We start from the raw sequence: 15,809 nt of genomic DNA, 5'->3' as shown, positions 1-15,809 counted from the left end.
ATGAATAGATGAATTTATTCCAATATATTGCAAAATAAAAAGTTTGGTTACATAAAAAAAGCCCCCCCCCCTTTATGCCTGGGCAGGCACAGCAGTTCTGCTCCCCCCACCCCTTTCTTCTGTGCCCCTCTCTCAGAGAGACAGAGACCTCTTGACTCCCCCCCCCCCCCCCCCGCAAACTTTGCTCTGCAAGGCGTGTTAGGGAAGGGGAGAGAAAAAAGCGAGAAGACCTGCAGCAATGGTACTCCTTGTTCAGAGTGGTGATGAGCAAAGGGACAGATTGCGGGCCCTCCTGTGGGAGGAACCATATAGTTGGAAGGGGGGGGGGGTTTGAAAGGCCCCTCCCAGGGGGGCCTGGGTCCATCCTGGTCAGTAATGTGCAAGCAGACTGGTGGGGCTCTCCAGGGTCTCAGTTCTCTATTCCCTGGACCTTCCAACTGGAGATTCCAGGGATTGAACCTGGGACCTTCTGCACGCCAAGCAGGTGCTCTGTCACTGAGACATGGCCCCTCCCATTCAATATATGGACATTTGATGCTGCTTTATGCTGAATCAAACCATTGGTCCATTCAGTATATTCTACTCAGAGTGGCAGTAGCTCTCCAGGGTATCAGGCAGAGGTCTCTCCCATCACCTACTGCCTTGGTGCTTTAATTGGAGATGTCGGGGATTGTAGCGGGGACCTTCTGAACACCAAACTGCAACTCCTTCCCTGAGCCTGAGATAGCGGGAAAAGTTGCAGTTGGTGTTGGAACATGCAGGGGTGGAATTCTAGCAGGAGCTCCTTTGCATATTAGGCCACATCCCCTGATGTAGCCAATCCTCCAAGAGCTTACAAAAAAGAGCCTTGTAAGCTCTTGGAGGATTGGCTACATCAGGAGGGTGTGGCCTAATATGTAAAGGAGCTCCTGCTAGAATTCCACCCCTGGGAACATGTATCCAGAAGTCCCACCATCCAACTATGAGCAGTTGATGTGTGAGAAGTGTCAAAGGGTATGTGAGCAGAGTAATACCTGAATAAAAACTGGACTAGGGGGTAAGAGGGTGTAGTCGTATAAGAACAGTGCTATGGGTCAGAAGAGGGAATGGAAGAAGCCCCAATTTAATTGCTGAATCCCTTCTCAGTCAATGCAGATAGATAAATGTAGATAGATAAATAAGTGTACCCTTTGGTTTGCAATCATTTGGAAAACCAGAGTGGGAAGAATGCCTGGTGAAGTATGCTTTGGTCTGGTGGATGTCAAGCAACTAGCAAACAGTAGTGGCAATGCAGATGTAAAGATGGCTTCTGGTTAATTGCAGTAAATTGGGGGGCTCCTCCTTCCTTCACTGCCCCCCTCTTGGCAGCGTATTTCCCCCTCCCACCATAATCATGGTTAAGGGAAACCAAGATTTGTGTGCCAACAGTGGTGGACAGCGTAGAGCAGGGGTCCCCAATCCCCAGACCTTGGACCAGTAGTGATCCGTGGCCTGTTAGCAACTGAGCCGTGAGTTGTAGCATTATTTCATTACATAGTACAATGTAGTAATTAATAATAATAAGACAATGACAGTGGATTTATATCCTGCCCTCCACTCCGAATTTCAAAGTCTCAGAGCGGCTCACAATCTCCTCTACCTTCCTCCCCCACAACAGACACCCTGTGAGGTGGGTGGGGCTGAGAGAGCTCTCCCAAGAAGCTGCCCTTTCAAGGACAACTCTTGCGAGAGCTATGGCTGACCCAAGGCCATTCCAGCAGCTGCAAGTGGAGGAGTGGGGAATCCAACCCGGTTCTCTCAGACAAGAGAGCTCTGGCTGACCCAAGGCCATCCCAGCAGCTGCAAGTGGAGGAGTGGGGAATCCAACCCGGTTCTCCCAGACAAGAGAGCTATGGCTGACCCAAGGCCATTCCAGCAGCTGCAAGTGGAGGAGTGGGGAATGCAACCCGGTTCTCCCAGACAAGAGAGCTCTGGCTGGCCCAAGGCCATTCCAGCAGCTGCAAGTGGAGGAGTGGGGAATCAAACCCGATTCTTCCAGTTAAGAGTCCACACACTTAACCACCACACCAAACTAATAGACATAAGTGCGCAGTTGTATTATCTCAAAAGCATGCCCTCCCCCCTGGACTATGGGAAAACTGTCTTCCACAAAGCCTGTCCCTGGTGCCAAAAAGGTTGGGGGCTGCTGGTGTAGAGGAGCAGACCAAAAAGGCATACTAAGTGATTACCATCACAGAGTTATATTAATATAGATTGCTGTATTGCAAAATATATAATAAAGTAAGTTGGTGGTATACAACAGAAAATCAGTATTCAATTGTAGGGCTTGCAGAGGTACCATAAAGTGCTTCCGAATATTTGTACGTGTACAATCGCTTGAATACTGGAATTAGTAACACTGTAGTCCCAGTAATTGTCAATTTAATAGCAGGTACGTCAAAAAAAGGAATACAGTGACAGTTTGCTCTAAGGCAGAAATAGTAAACATAATAAAGCAGCAGTGAGACACCCATTCCAGATACTGTGGTGTTTCAGTTTCTCTCCATCAGTTGTAAATTTTATCTAGCAGGCTGCTTCATTGGAACTGAAACAAAAGTCCAATACTCACATAGAAAATCATAAGAGAATACTAGAAAGACATTCAAATATCATGTGCAAAGAAGCTCACCCTTATTTCAGCATCTCTATATTATTCCGGGAACAAAGTTCACAACATAATAATGGAATCCTTTGGTTTTCATTGAGGAAGACTTCCAAACAAACTCGATAATAAAAATGAAAGACTGAATCATGTGCAGGTGTTGTAAAAGAGGGCTTAAAATGACCCTCACCATTAAATAAAGACTGAATAGCCAATGCAGTGGTTTAAACCGTGCAGCTCATAAGTTTTTAATTAATAGAAAAATCTGGGTTTTTTGGTAAAAGAAAGCATTGCACGTCTTGCATGACATCGCATTTGTTTTGGTAAACAAATATAATACAAAATTTAATTTCCTCAATATTATGTCCTGCACTTTTATAATGTTCCATCATAGGAGCATTATTTACATGATTAGAGATGCGAGAATGGTACTCTAATACACATGTATGGATTGAACCTATGGCTGTACCAATATAATGGAAACCACATCTGCAGAAAAAGAGGTGACCTTGAGTCGATTGCAGCTCTCTCAGAACTCTTCTCAGTTCCTCCTACCTGACGGTGGACAAACTGTAACCTTTTCTCAAGAGTTCTGTCATAAGAACATAAGAGAAGCCATGTTGGATCAGGCCAGTGGCCCCTCCAGTCCAACACTCTGTTTTACACATAAGAACATAAGAGAAGCCATGTTGGATCAGGCCAATGGCCCATCCAGTCCAACATTCTGTGTCACATAAGAACATAAGAGAAGCCATGTTGGATCATGCTAGTGGCCCATCCAATCCAACACTCTGTTTCACACATAAGAACATAAGAGAAGCCATGTTGGATCAGGCCAATGACCGATCCAGTCCAACACTCTGTTTCACACATAAGAACATAAGAGAAGCCATGTTGGATCAGGCCAATAGCCCATCCAGTCCAACACTCTGTTTCACCCATAAGAACATAAGAGAAGCCATGTTGGATCAGGCCAATGGCCCATCCAGTCCAACATTCTGTGTCACATAAGAACATAAGAGAAGCCATGTTGGATCAGGCCAATGACCGATCCAGTCCAACACTCTGTTTCACACATAAGAACATAAGAGAAGCCATGTTGGATCAGGCCAATGGCCCATCCAGTCCAACATTCTGTGTCACATAAGAACATAAGAGAAGCCATGTTGGATCAGGCCAATGACCGATCCAGTCCAACACTCGGTGTCACAGAAGAACATAAGAGAAGCCATGTTGGATCAGGCCAATGGTCCATCCAGTCCAACACTCTGTGTCACAGAAGAACATAAGAGAAGCCCTGTTGCATCAGGCCAATGGCCCCTCCAGTCCAACACTCTGTGTCACAGAAGAACATAAGAGAAGCCATGTTGGATCAGGCCAATGGTCCATCCAGTCCAACACTCTGTGTCACACAGTGGCCAAAAAACCAGGCGCCATCAGGTGGTCCACCAGTGGGGCCAATGTCATAGCTCACAAGGTTGGTTGTACTTCATTAAACTGCTTAGTAGGTTTCACTTTATTGAATTGCTGCATTGGTTTCAAGTATCTCTTTATTTTATTTTATTTTTTAAATCCAGATGCTGGATATTAGTCACAACTCTGACAGAAGTGTGTGTAAATATGAAAAGAGTGAACTTTTTCTTAAAGGCTCTTGGGAATTCTATGCAATAGGGAGGTTTCATAGCCCTGGGAGCAAAAGAACCATGCCAGACCTTGAGTCTGTGTGCCCAAACTGTGGGAAGTGCCAGGCCAAAATGACCTGCAGCTGAAGGACCTCCTTCTAAACTTCGCTCTAGTCTTGCTTTTATAAATCTCCACAGCTGAGGGGTTTCCAACCAGGCCCTTTTTTTGTGGCAGGAACTCCTTTGCATATTAGGCCACACCCCCTGATGTAGTCAATCCCCCTGGAGTTTACAGTAGGCCCTGTACTAAGAGCCCTGTAAGCTTTTGGAGGGTTGGCTGCATCAGGGGTGTGTGGCCTAATATGCAAAGGAGTTCCTGCTACAAAAAAAGCCCTGACCCCAGTGAAGACCCCATGGGCATCGTGGTGTCCACTAACACCTTTTGTGGTGCCCATCAGATGTTTTCAGAGAGTGGGTGGGGCTTTTGCCTAGTAGGGCTTCTGATTGGCTGTTGGACACCTGATTTGCTGTGCAAATTTTAAAAAAATCACGCTGCAGGAGAGCTGTGGCCATAGCCCAAGGGACTTCACATTCTTCTTAAAAGGCATCCTGTAAAGCAGAGGTCGTGACTGAAATGCTGAAGAATTACTATTAAAGTTTAAGCATCACCTCCCTCCCTCGCATTTTGTGGCTGGCACCACCTCCTGTGGCAGCCATTTTGTGGTTGCACCAATACTCCCTCTAAGCTGTGAAGTCCTGTGAGCAAAAATTCTACCTTGTGAGCTATTGGCATTAAAGTTCTGCATGAATTAGTTTGCTCTGGGACCATTTTCCCTGAGCTAAGACAAAAAAGTGTGAGCTGGAGGATAAAAAACTGTGAGCTAGCTCACGTTAACTCAGTTTAGAGGGAGCACTGGGTTGCACCCACTACAGTGTGTCAGAATTCCAAAAGTGCTCACAGGCTGAAACAGGTTAGGGAAAATGAAAAAGCCTTAGCTTTTAGTGGTTTTAGAATCATAGACTCATAGAATTGAAAGGGACTCCAGGGTAATCTAATCCAACCTTCACAATGCAGGAAACTCACAAACCCATCCCCCTAAATTCGCATGATCTTCATTGCTGTCAGATGGCCATCCAGCCTCTGTTTAAAAACCTCCAAGGAAGGAGAGCCCACCACCTCCTGAGGAAGCCTGTTCCACTGAGGAATCACTCTAATATACTCTGATATTCATTTAATACTGAGGTTTTGGCAAGAGATGTGTTTGGCAGCACAATAAGGCAGATAAATAATGAAACAGACATTGCAGGGGAGGCTCCAAGAGACTAGATGGAGAGACTTTGCCACAGCTGCAGGTATGCGAGACGCAGGGTCCTTTCTGCAGATGGGTCAGACCAGCTCTGGGATTCCACACCCCCCTGGCTCCCAGGGCTCTGGAGACTTAAAAATAAACCAAAGCTGTGGGATGGGCTGCTACCAGTTTTTTTTGGGTAGCTTAACTGTTCAGTACAAACCTTCTCTTAATGGGGGTCCCCAATCTTTTGGAGGCTGTGGGCACCTTTGGAATTCTGCCACAATGTGTCGGGCACAACCACAAATGTGATGACTGCCACAGAAGTTGGAACCAACTGTAGAATGGCAGCTGCAGGAGTAGCAGTCAAGCACAAAATGTCAGGGGGTGAGGTCACACCTAACTCTAATAGGAGCAGGGGTGGAATTCTAGCAGGAGCTCCTTTGCATATTAGGCCACACACCTCTGATGTAGCCAGTCCTCCAAGAGCTTACAAAAAAGAGCCTCGTAAGCTCTTGGAGGATTGGCTACATCAGGGATGTGTGGCCTAATGTGCAAAGGAGCTCCTGCTAGAATTCTACCCCTTAATAGGAGTAACTCTTTAACATTTCAGGGATAAACCGTTTAACCAGAATGCCTTTTTAATGTGCACATTCGGTCAGAAGGCTTGTTGGGCAAAAGATGCACCCAGCCTTCCCACTTAATAAAAAGCACTTGGGAGGCTCCAGGAGAAGTGCGGGCCCCGCATTGGGGGAACCCTGTTTTATTTAATTGACCGATATTTTGTTACAGTTGCATTCTGAACTACAGAAGAGGAGATGGGGAGGTGGTGGAAGAGCCTTGTCTTGCCACAACTGCTTGCAGACTACAGGCCCTTGGAGAAAGCAGTCAAGGAACTTAATTTCCCCCCTCTTTTGTTCTAGGGTCAACTTACAGTGTCCTGTCCACAATGCCATCGGACTCAGAAAGTAGCAGTTCTCTAAGCAGTACCGGTAAGTGATGCTCTGGGTTTGTGGAGTGGTCCGATTGGTTTGCTTTGAGCCGTTTGTTACCTAAATATATAGTTGATACCTTTCTGTATGTATTTAGGTATTTATAGCACACCTTTTTCTCTCTGTTTGTGTGAGGTCCACAACTATCTTCAATAATAACAACTCTCCATTTCTTTAGGATTAGTGTTTATTGTAAGACAGGATAGTACCACTGGCAAAGCCAGTGAGGAAATTGAGGCGGGAGGCTAGTGAAGGCAAATAAATATGGAAGCAGTTAGCCGTTACATGTGTGCCTAACCTTCTGGCGCAAAATAAGTTCAAAACTTTAAATCATCACAAAGCAGACATTCTCACACTATGGAATTCGTTAGCACAACATTCTAACGGATAGTGATGACCTTGAGAGACAGAGACTGTTAGAAGACCCAAATACTTTCATTTTCAGCAGCATAGCAGGTGTTTCAGAACAGGATGGAGAAAGAATACAGTGTTAATGTGGCAAGGACTTGACAGTTTGTAACCCAAAACACATTGTTCTCTCCTTCAGTTTAACCTCACAACAGCCCTATGGAGTCACTTAGAGAGAGTGACCAGACTGTTGGACATTCACTGAGTTTCCAAGGTAGACAGGGGAAGCACTGGGGAGGAAGGACCCGCTCTGAGCCCTACAGTGGCTGGCCTTTCAACCCAGGAAACCCCAGAGGGGAAAGGAAGGTGAGAACTCTGACACACTGGCGACGCTGCAGCCACCATTGCCAGAGCGGTGCCTGATCTGGCAGCTTTGGACAAGGGGGAAGCAGGGCCCGATGGCCAGCTGAGGGGGCGAGGGAGGGGCCCCTTCACTTTGTGAGCCACACAAAGTATGTGAGAGAGCTGCCCGCAGCTCACAAAGTGTGGTTTGGCCAGCCCTGAGCTATAGCTTCTCTTGTGGCCTTCCTATGGTTGTGACTGTAGGGGTGATTACAGACCAGCACTTTGGGTCCGCTCAGAGACGCCTCTGAAATCGACCCAAAAAATCTTTCCAGATGGCAACATCTGCCGCCCATCCCCCTCCCGTCCTCACCCCGTCCTCCCAGCTCCTGAGACCAACTCAAAAAGCTACCACTTTCAAAGTGGTAGCAAATCTTTGAGTCGTCCGCCATTCGCCTCCCCGCCATCTGGACAGGGGAGGGCACAAGCGAGACAACTTGGTGGTGTGAATCTGCCAAGCTGCCCCAAGCCATTCCCTGTTGTTGTTGTTGTTTCGATAAAACCATTCAGAACGCTTGTGCGCTTGACCTGCAGGGAAAAAAGAGAGGAATTCGGCATCTGAGGTGCATTCCCATGTGGAGAAACCCAGCCGCCTCACAAACGGTATGGGGATGGCTTACGGAGGAGCATCTGGAGGATTTGGGATGGCTCAAAAAGAGCAGTCTCGATTTGGGATGCCCCTCAACTGCCCCAAATTGCCCGTCTGTTATCAGACTAGCTAAAGCTTTTTGAGTAGCCTCCACCATAAATTCCTGATTTTTGTGCCTGATAAACCTAAAAATAACGAAATAAACTAAAATAACTAAATAAGATAAATTCACCCCCGGTTCCAACTCAGTGTTAAAATTGCTAATTTATTGTGTTGCTGAAGTTGGAAAATAATCCTACGATGGGTTTAGAGTTTGCACCCGGTGCCATCATAGATCGAAGGCTAAGATTAAAACTGACCCAGAATTTCCTGTCAGGCAGACTAAAGATTGTGACAGGCATGGAGGTTTTCTTGGCAGATGAGAAATATGAGAAGGGTTCCCTCTGTTTGGAAGTTTTCTTTGTCAAATATGCTTGGTATTCTGATTATTTAATTGATTATTCTGATTATTTAAACTAAGCATCATTGCTTCACTGCGACAGGCTCTTCTTCTTGCAGTGAAGAAAAGATATGACGCTTAGTTTGTTTAACTGATGTTTACACTGTGGCTCCGTGGAAAAACTGTCTACTTATAAGAGAGCCGAGGAAGGCTTCAAAACCGCCAGCAAGTTCTAGATGTGGCGAGTTCTCTCCGTCTCTTTTGGATTTATTTTGCCGTGAGTGTTCTGTCTCTTTCCGACGTTATTGAAGTCTTTACAACTCAAGCAAGACGAACTTTCAAATCTACAGAAGCTGCAGCTTGGAATTAAAAATGGAATTGTTGGCCCTTTAAGAGACAGTATCCCGCGGAACAATGGTGGATGGGCTCTTTATAGCTGTGTGTTTATACTGTTTGTTACTATTTGATTACTTAGTCATAATATAGATACTTTGTTATCTTTTCTAAGTGTTGTTCTATTCCAGTTGTTATTTTGCATTAACAGTTTTCCCAGGGATCCTGGAGAATTTTCCCCCCTTCTTTCTTTTTGACATCTTCTGGGCTTGGAGCAGGGGTCAGTGGCAATGTTCCCTCTAAGCTGCAGAGTCTTGTGAGCAAAAATTCTACTTTGTGAACTACTGGTATTAAAGTTGTGAGCGACTGCATAGATTATTGTGCTCTGGGGTCCTCCTTCCTGAGCTAAGACAAAAATGTGTGAGCTGGAGGCTAAAAATCTGCGAGCCAGCTCACCCTAGCTCAGCTTAAAGGGAACTCTGGTCAGTGGGTGGGTGTGTAGGGGGGAGGCACTTGTGAATTTCCTGCATTGGGCAGGGGGTTGGACTAGATGACCCTGGAGGTCCCTTCCAACTCTATGATTCTATGATTAAGTGTTTAATTCAGGAATACTGTCCTCTCTTTAATTTACCACTTTTCAGTATTTGGGATCTTATTGCACTTCAGATACCAAGTGTACCCCCTAAATGGCTTTGACATTAAATAACTAACTTAATGGCTTTGACATTGTCCTTAAAATACACCACTCACGTATGCCCTTTAGCATTAAGTGGAGTTTTTGCTTATTTGTTTTGGATACTTCCCTCCTTCCCTGTAGGCTTTTTTAGACTAAACGTTTTTAGTTTGTTCATAGAAGGTGTTGACAGCATTGTGGTAGGCTTCTTCCGATGGTGAATTTAATGTCGGTGTGACAGTTTAGGTAGCACAAGATGACAGGTTCAAGATGATTTAGCACAGAATTCCATCCCTCCAGGTGTTGGATTTTTAGCTAAGGCCTTTTGAACGCTGATTTGTTGAAGGACAAGCTTTCGCTGCTGTGTGCCAGCACCCTGAAGCTGACTTAGTTAGCAGCCTTTGTGTTAGAATTTCAGGCCTTGCGTGCAGGTGGCTAGACAGAAAGGCATGTTTCATAGGTCTGTGAGGGCCGATCTTTTAGGAACCATTTTCCCTCTACACACAGCGGCTGTTGCAGACACAGTTTGGCACAGTCGGCTGTTTGCTTTTAGGGTGCAAATGTGATGAACCCCAGCAGTCCAGCTTGCTAATAATAATAATAATAATAATAATAATAATAATAATAATAATAATAATATTTTATTTATATCCCGCCCTCCCCCGCTGAAGCAGGCTCAGGGCGGCTAACAACATCCATAAGCAAACAATACGGTGGATAAAAACATTAGTTTAACATTATTTAAAAACCAGTCAATACTTAATTAAAACATTACTAAATCTGACAGCAACGTTGTTTTTGACGCTATCCCTGTCAGTTGACAATAATGACAAAGGTCCCTAAACCGAACCGTTTTGGCGTTTTCCTTTGTTACAACTCTAATTCAGCAGTTCATGAACGCCAGCTTGAAGAGGGTGGTCTTGCAGGCCCTGCGGAACTGATCAAGGTTCCGCAGGGCCCGCACCTCCTCTGGGAGCTGATTCCAAAGGTATGGGGCCGCGGTGGAAAAGGCCCGTGTGCGGGTATTCTGAAGTTTAATTTATTTTGGCCCAGGGATGGTCAGTTTGTTTTTTCCTACTGACCTCAGTGCTCTCTGGGGCTCGTACGGGGAGAGACGGTCCCTCAGGTAGGTCAGTCCTCAGCCATATAGGGCTTTAAAGGTAATGACCAGCACTTTGTACTGGATCCGGTATACAATCGGCAGCCAGTGCAGTCCGTGTAGCCCCGTCCGTATATGCTCCCACCTTGGGAAACCTAGCAGCAGCCCGGCCGCCGCATTCTGCACTAGCCGCAACCTCCGGGTCCAGCACAAAGGCAGCCCCATGTAGAGGGCGTTACAGTAGTCCAGCCTTGAGGTGACCGTCGCATGGATCACTGTTGCTAGGTCCTGACGCTCTAGGAAAGGGGCCAACTGCCTTGCCCGCCTCAGATGGAAAAATGCTGACTTGGCAGTGGCTGTTATCTGGGCCTCCATTGATAGTGAAGGCTCCAGTAAAACACCCAAGCTCTTTACCTGTTGCGCCGCCTTCAGCAGCACCCCGTCGAAAGCCGGGAGAGATATTTCCTTCCCCAGAGCGCCACGACCCACACAGAGAACCTCTGTCTTCGCCGGGTTCAGCTTCAGCCCACTCAGCCTAAGCCACGTTGCAACAGCCTGTAAAGCCTGGTCCAGATTCCCTGGGACGGAGGCGGGCCGGCCGTCCATTAGCAGATAGAGCTGGGTGTCATCTGCATATTGATGGCAACCCAGCCCAAACCTCCGGGCAATCTGGGCAAGGGGGCACATATAGATGTTAAATAACATCGGGGAGAGAACTGCTCCCTGAGGCACCCCACAATCTAGTGTGCGCCTCTGGGACCGCTCACCCCTAATCGCTACCCTTTGTCCCTGACCCATGAGGAAGGAGGAAAGCCATTGTAAGGCCAACCCCCTAACCCCTATGTCGGCGAGGCGGTGGATCAGTAGCTGATGGTCGACTGTATCAAATGCCGCTGACAGGTCTAGTAACATCAGCACCGCCACACCGCCTCGATCCAGTTGCCATCCATCCAATACTAGGATGACAACGGAATGCATTATGTACTGGCCTTCTTCCCTACAGACTGGCTGTATGGACACCCACTGCTCACTGACTTAACAAATAATTGTCAGTGCTATTCCTGTTGTTGTTATAGAAACTCAGAATGCTCACATCTTCATAAATGGAGGGGTGGCAGAGACATAGTGCAGAGCAAATGCTAGCCATGGTTTATGTTCAGTGTATGGTCTTAGTGGACCATATGCTGAACATGAGTCAACAGTGTGATGCTGTGGCTAAAAAGGCAAGTGCAATTTTGGGCTGTATCGACAGAAGCCTAGTGTCCAGATCACGTGTCGTAATGGTGTTGCTTTGCTCTGCTCTGGTAAGACCTCAGCTGGAGTATTATGTTCAGTTTTGGGCACCACATTTTAAGAAGCATATAGACAAGCTGGAACAGGTCCAGAGGAGGGTGACGAAGATTGGTGAGGGGTCTGGAGACCAAGTCCTGTGAAGAAAGGTTGAAGGAGCTGGGCATGTTCAGCCTGGAAAGGAGGTAGCTGAGAGGTGATAGGATCACCATCTTCAAGTATTGAGGATGGTGTGGAATTGTTTTCTGTGGCCCCAGAAGGTAGGACCAGAACCAATGGGTTGAAATTAAGTCAGAAGAGTTTCCGGCTCAACATTAGGAAGAACTTCCTGACCGTTAGAGCGGTTCCTCAGTGGAACAGGCTTCCTCGGGAGGTGGTGGGCTCTCCTTCCTTGGAGGTTTTTCAATAGAGGCTAGATGGCCATCTGATAGCAATGAAGATCCTGTGAATTTAGGGGGAGGGGTTTGTGAATTTCCTGCACTGTGCAGGGGGTTGGACTAGATGACCCTGGAGGTCCCTTCCAACTATATGATTCTATAAGTGGGGAGAAGCCTGTGGAAACCACTTTCCTCCCATGCCCTGCCCCAAGGACACACCTGTGTGTGCACTAAGTGCCATTGTGTCACTTCTGACTTACGGAGAGTCCATCTGCCTCCTGTTGTGTCTTCATCTTTTCCTGTTGCCTTCAACTTTTCTTAGCATCCTTGTCTTATCCTGTGAGTCTTGTCTTCTCTTGATGTGCTTGTGAAGGAAAATTACCTCAGCTGTGAAACCCCTCAATCTGCAAAATAAGTGGATAATACCTTCTTGATTATTCTGGATTGTATCAAGGGGCAATACAATGAGGAATTTTTGGGGAGGGTGTTCATTGTCCGTCCCCCAGTTGGGAAGCTTCATTCAGCTGTAGATCTATTTTGGAAGTCTTGCTAATCAAATAGGCTGTTTTTTGTCAGAACTAAGCTGGAAAAGCTGGTGCTATTCTTGGTTTGGTTTGGTTGACTTTATTTATTAACCTTTCGATGTATTGCTGTTCAAATTACCACACAACGGGTTGTATACAATGAACCAGCAATGGCCCCAGGGCCATAGCCAAGATTTCATGTTTGGTGAGGACCACAGCAGCATTTTTTGTTTGGGGGCACAGGGCCACCCAGTTTGGCCCTAAACACTTTCTCTGCTTCTCAAGTGAATGACAACCCCACCCCCCATTTGTCTAACTCAGTAAACCTTCCAGGAGGGCCATATAGATGGAAGGGAGGCCTCAATTTAGTAGCCTGCCCCCCCCGGCCCCTCTGTAGCTACGAGCTTGAATCTGGCTGCCCGTAGGCTTCTTCCCCCGCCCCGCAGTGCCGATCTGAAGCCCCTCCCTGCTAGTCTCTCTGGCCAGGCAAAAGCAAAACCTCCTTCTTGCCCTCCACAAGGAACTGCCCCCCCCTCAGATTCCAAGGCCCCCACTGCCTCTGGACACCAAGGATCCAGCTAGCAGGGCCTTGTTTCTGTTCCCTTAGAGGGTCTCTCTCTTTTCCGGCGCTTTTCTGCACAGGCGTGGTGAGGTGATCCCAGGCGTAAGTTCTGTCCCTGTGGCAAGAGCGCTGGGCAGGGCCAGCCACTGCAAGGGCCCAGTTGGAGTGTGCTGCACTTGTTCAGAGTGACAGCGAGTGGCGGTGAGCAAAAGGGGAAGATTGGAGGCCCTCCAGTTGAGTGGTCATACAGATGGAAGGGGCGGGGTTGAATGGAGTGGCCTGCCCCCCCCCCCGGCCCCACTGTAGCTATGGGCCTGAATGGCCCCGCTGGTGGGACCTCCTGATGGCCCCTGTGTGACACACAGCGTTGGTCTGGATGGGCCTCTGGCCTGATCCAACATAGCTTCTCTTACGTTTTTATGAAACAGCATGCAGATTTTTCCTCAATTTATCTTCTTCTCCTGAACTACATTTCAACCCTTGGGAAGATTATTTCTAGACTCCTGAGATCTTTGTGGATTAGGTTGGGAGAAGAAGGAAGAGGAGGGGAAATTACGCCTTTTTCTCTCCTCACTGCCAGTTTTTTGTTCAGTCGCACAGTTGAGTCCAACTATTTGCAACCCCATGGGCTAAGTCATACCAGGTTCTCCTGTCTTCCAGCATCCTCCGAAGTCTGCTCAAATTCATGTTTGTTGCATCAGTAACGCTGTCCAGCCATCTCCTCTTTTGCCGTCCCCTTCTTCTTTTGCCTTCTGTCTTTCCCAGCATCAGGATCTTCTCCCTTCTCATTTGGTGGCCAAAGTATTTGAGCTTCAGCTTCAGCATCTGACCTTCCAGGGAACAGTCAGGGTTGATTTCCCTGAGGACTGGCTGATTAGATCTTCTTGCAGTCCAAGGGACTCTCAATAGTCTTCTCCAGCACCACATCTCAAAAGCATCTGTTCTTCTGCGCTTGGCCTTCCTTATGGTCCAGCTCTCACAGCTATACATTACTACTGGGAATACCATTGCTTTGACTATACGGACTTTTGTTGGCAGGGTGATGTCTCTACTTTTTATTACACTGCCCAGGTTCATCATAGCTGTCCTCCCAAGGAGCAAATGTCTTTTAATTTCATGGCTACAGTTACCATCTGCAGTGATCTTGGCTCCTAGAAATGTGAAGTCTGTCACTACTTCCATGTCTTCCCCTTCTATTTGCCAAGGTGTGATGGGGCCAGATGCCATGATCTTAGTTTTTTTTATGTTGAGTTTCAAGCCTACTTTTGTGTTCTCCTCTTTCACCCTCAACAAGAGGTTCTTTAGGTCCTCCTCACTTTTTGCCATTAGAGTGTGTCATCTGCATATCTGAGGTTGTTGATGTTTTTCCTGACAATCTTAATTCCGGCTTGTGCTTCATCCAGGCCGGCATCCTGCATGATGTAAAAAGGTAAAGGTAGTCCCCTGCAGGGAACAGAACAAGGGTCTATATGTGACTTTGTCGACCTTACCAAAGCTTTCGATACTGTTAGCAGGAAAGGCCTGTGGCAAATCTTGAAACGTTTAGGATGTCCCCCAAGGTTCCTCAGCATGATCATCCAGCTACATGAAGACCAGCGAGGCCAAGACAGACACTGCAACGACCTTTCGGAACCCTTCCCAATAGGCACAGGTGTAAAGTAAGGCTGCGTTCTCGCGCCAACTCTCTTTACGATCTTCTTTAGCATGATGCTTCAAAGAGCCGCAGTAGATCTAGATGATGACGATGGTGTCTACATCCGCTATCGCACCGATGGCAGTCTGTTGAACCTGAGGCGACTAAAGGCTCACTCCAAGACAATGGAAAAACTTATCTGCAAGCTACTGTTTGCTGATGACGCTGCACTCGTCTCCCACTCGGTATCAGCTCTGCAGCATATGACGTCCTGCTTTGCAGAGGCTGCCAAACTATTCGGCCTAGAAGTTAGTCTGAAGAAGACAGAAGTTCTCCACCAGCCTGCACCCCAGGAAGATTATCACCCTCCCTGCATCACTGTGGGTGAATCAGTTCTGAAGACAGTCCAGCAGTTCAGCTACCTGGGGTGCATCATCTCCTCAGATGCCAAGATCGACAAGGAGATTGACAACAGGCTGGCAAAGGCAAACCATGCATTTGGCCGACTGCACAAAAGAGTGTGGAGCAACAAGCATCTGAAAAAAGGCACAAAGATCAATGTTTACAAAGCGGTTGTGATGACAACCCTCATCTACGGCTCCGAATCGTGGGTTTTATACCATCATCACCTGTGACTCCTTGAGCGCTTTCATCAGCGCTGCCTTCGCACCATCCTCAACATCCACTGGAGTGACTTTGTGACCAACACTGAAGTCCTCAAGAGGGCGGAGGTTACAAGCATCGAGGCACTGCTGTTGAAGACGCAGCTGCGCTGGGCAGGGCATATTTCTAGGATGGAAAACCACCGCCTTCCCAAGATTGCTCTGTATGGCGAACTTTCCACCGGCCATCGAAATAGAGGGGCACCAAAGAAGAGGTACAAGGACTCCTTGAAAAAATCCCTTGGCACCTGTCGCATCAACCATCACCAGTGGTCTGACCTAGCCTCAGATCGCAAAGCATGGAGGCACACCATCCACCAGGCTGTCTCTTCCTTTGAGAACGCACGCATAGCTG

General features: G+C 47.2%; 1 protein-coding gene across 1 annotated transcript in view; it reads left to right on the top strand.

Annotated features, from left to right (window-relative positions):
• DLG5 (discs large MAGUK scaffold protein 5) overlaps positions 1-15,809 on the top strand; it is a 161,641-nt gene that overhangs the window by 37,494 nt on the left and 108,338 nt on the right. The window contains exon 2 of the mRNA XM_060236724.1: positions 6,455-6,523. Within this exon, the coding sequence (XP_060092707.1) occupies positions 6,455-6,523 (69 nt within the window). The remainder of the gene's footprint in view (positions 1-6,454; positions 6,524-15,809) is intronic.

This window comes from Heteronotia binoei, chromosome 4 (genome assembly GCF_032191835.1).
Source record: "Heteronotia binoei isolate CCM8104 ecotype False Entrance Well chromosome 4, APGP_CSIRO_Hbin_v1, whole genome shotgun sequence".
NCBI classification, from domain to species: Eukaryota; Metazoa; Chordata; class Lepidosauria; order Squamata; family Gekkonidae; genus Heteronotia; species Heteronotia binoei.
This window is presented reverse-complemented; position numbering and strand designations above follow the sequence as displayed.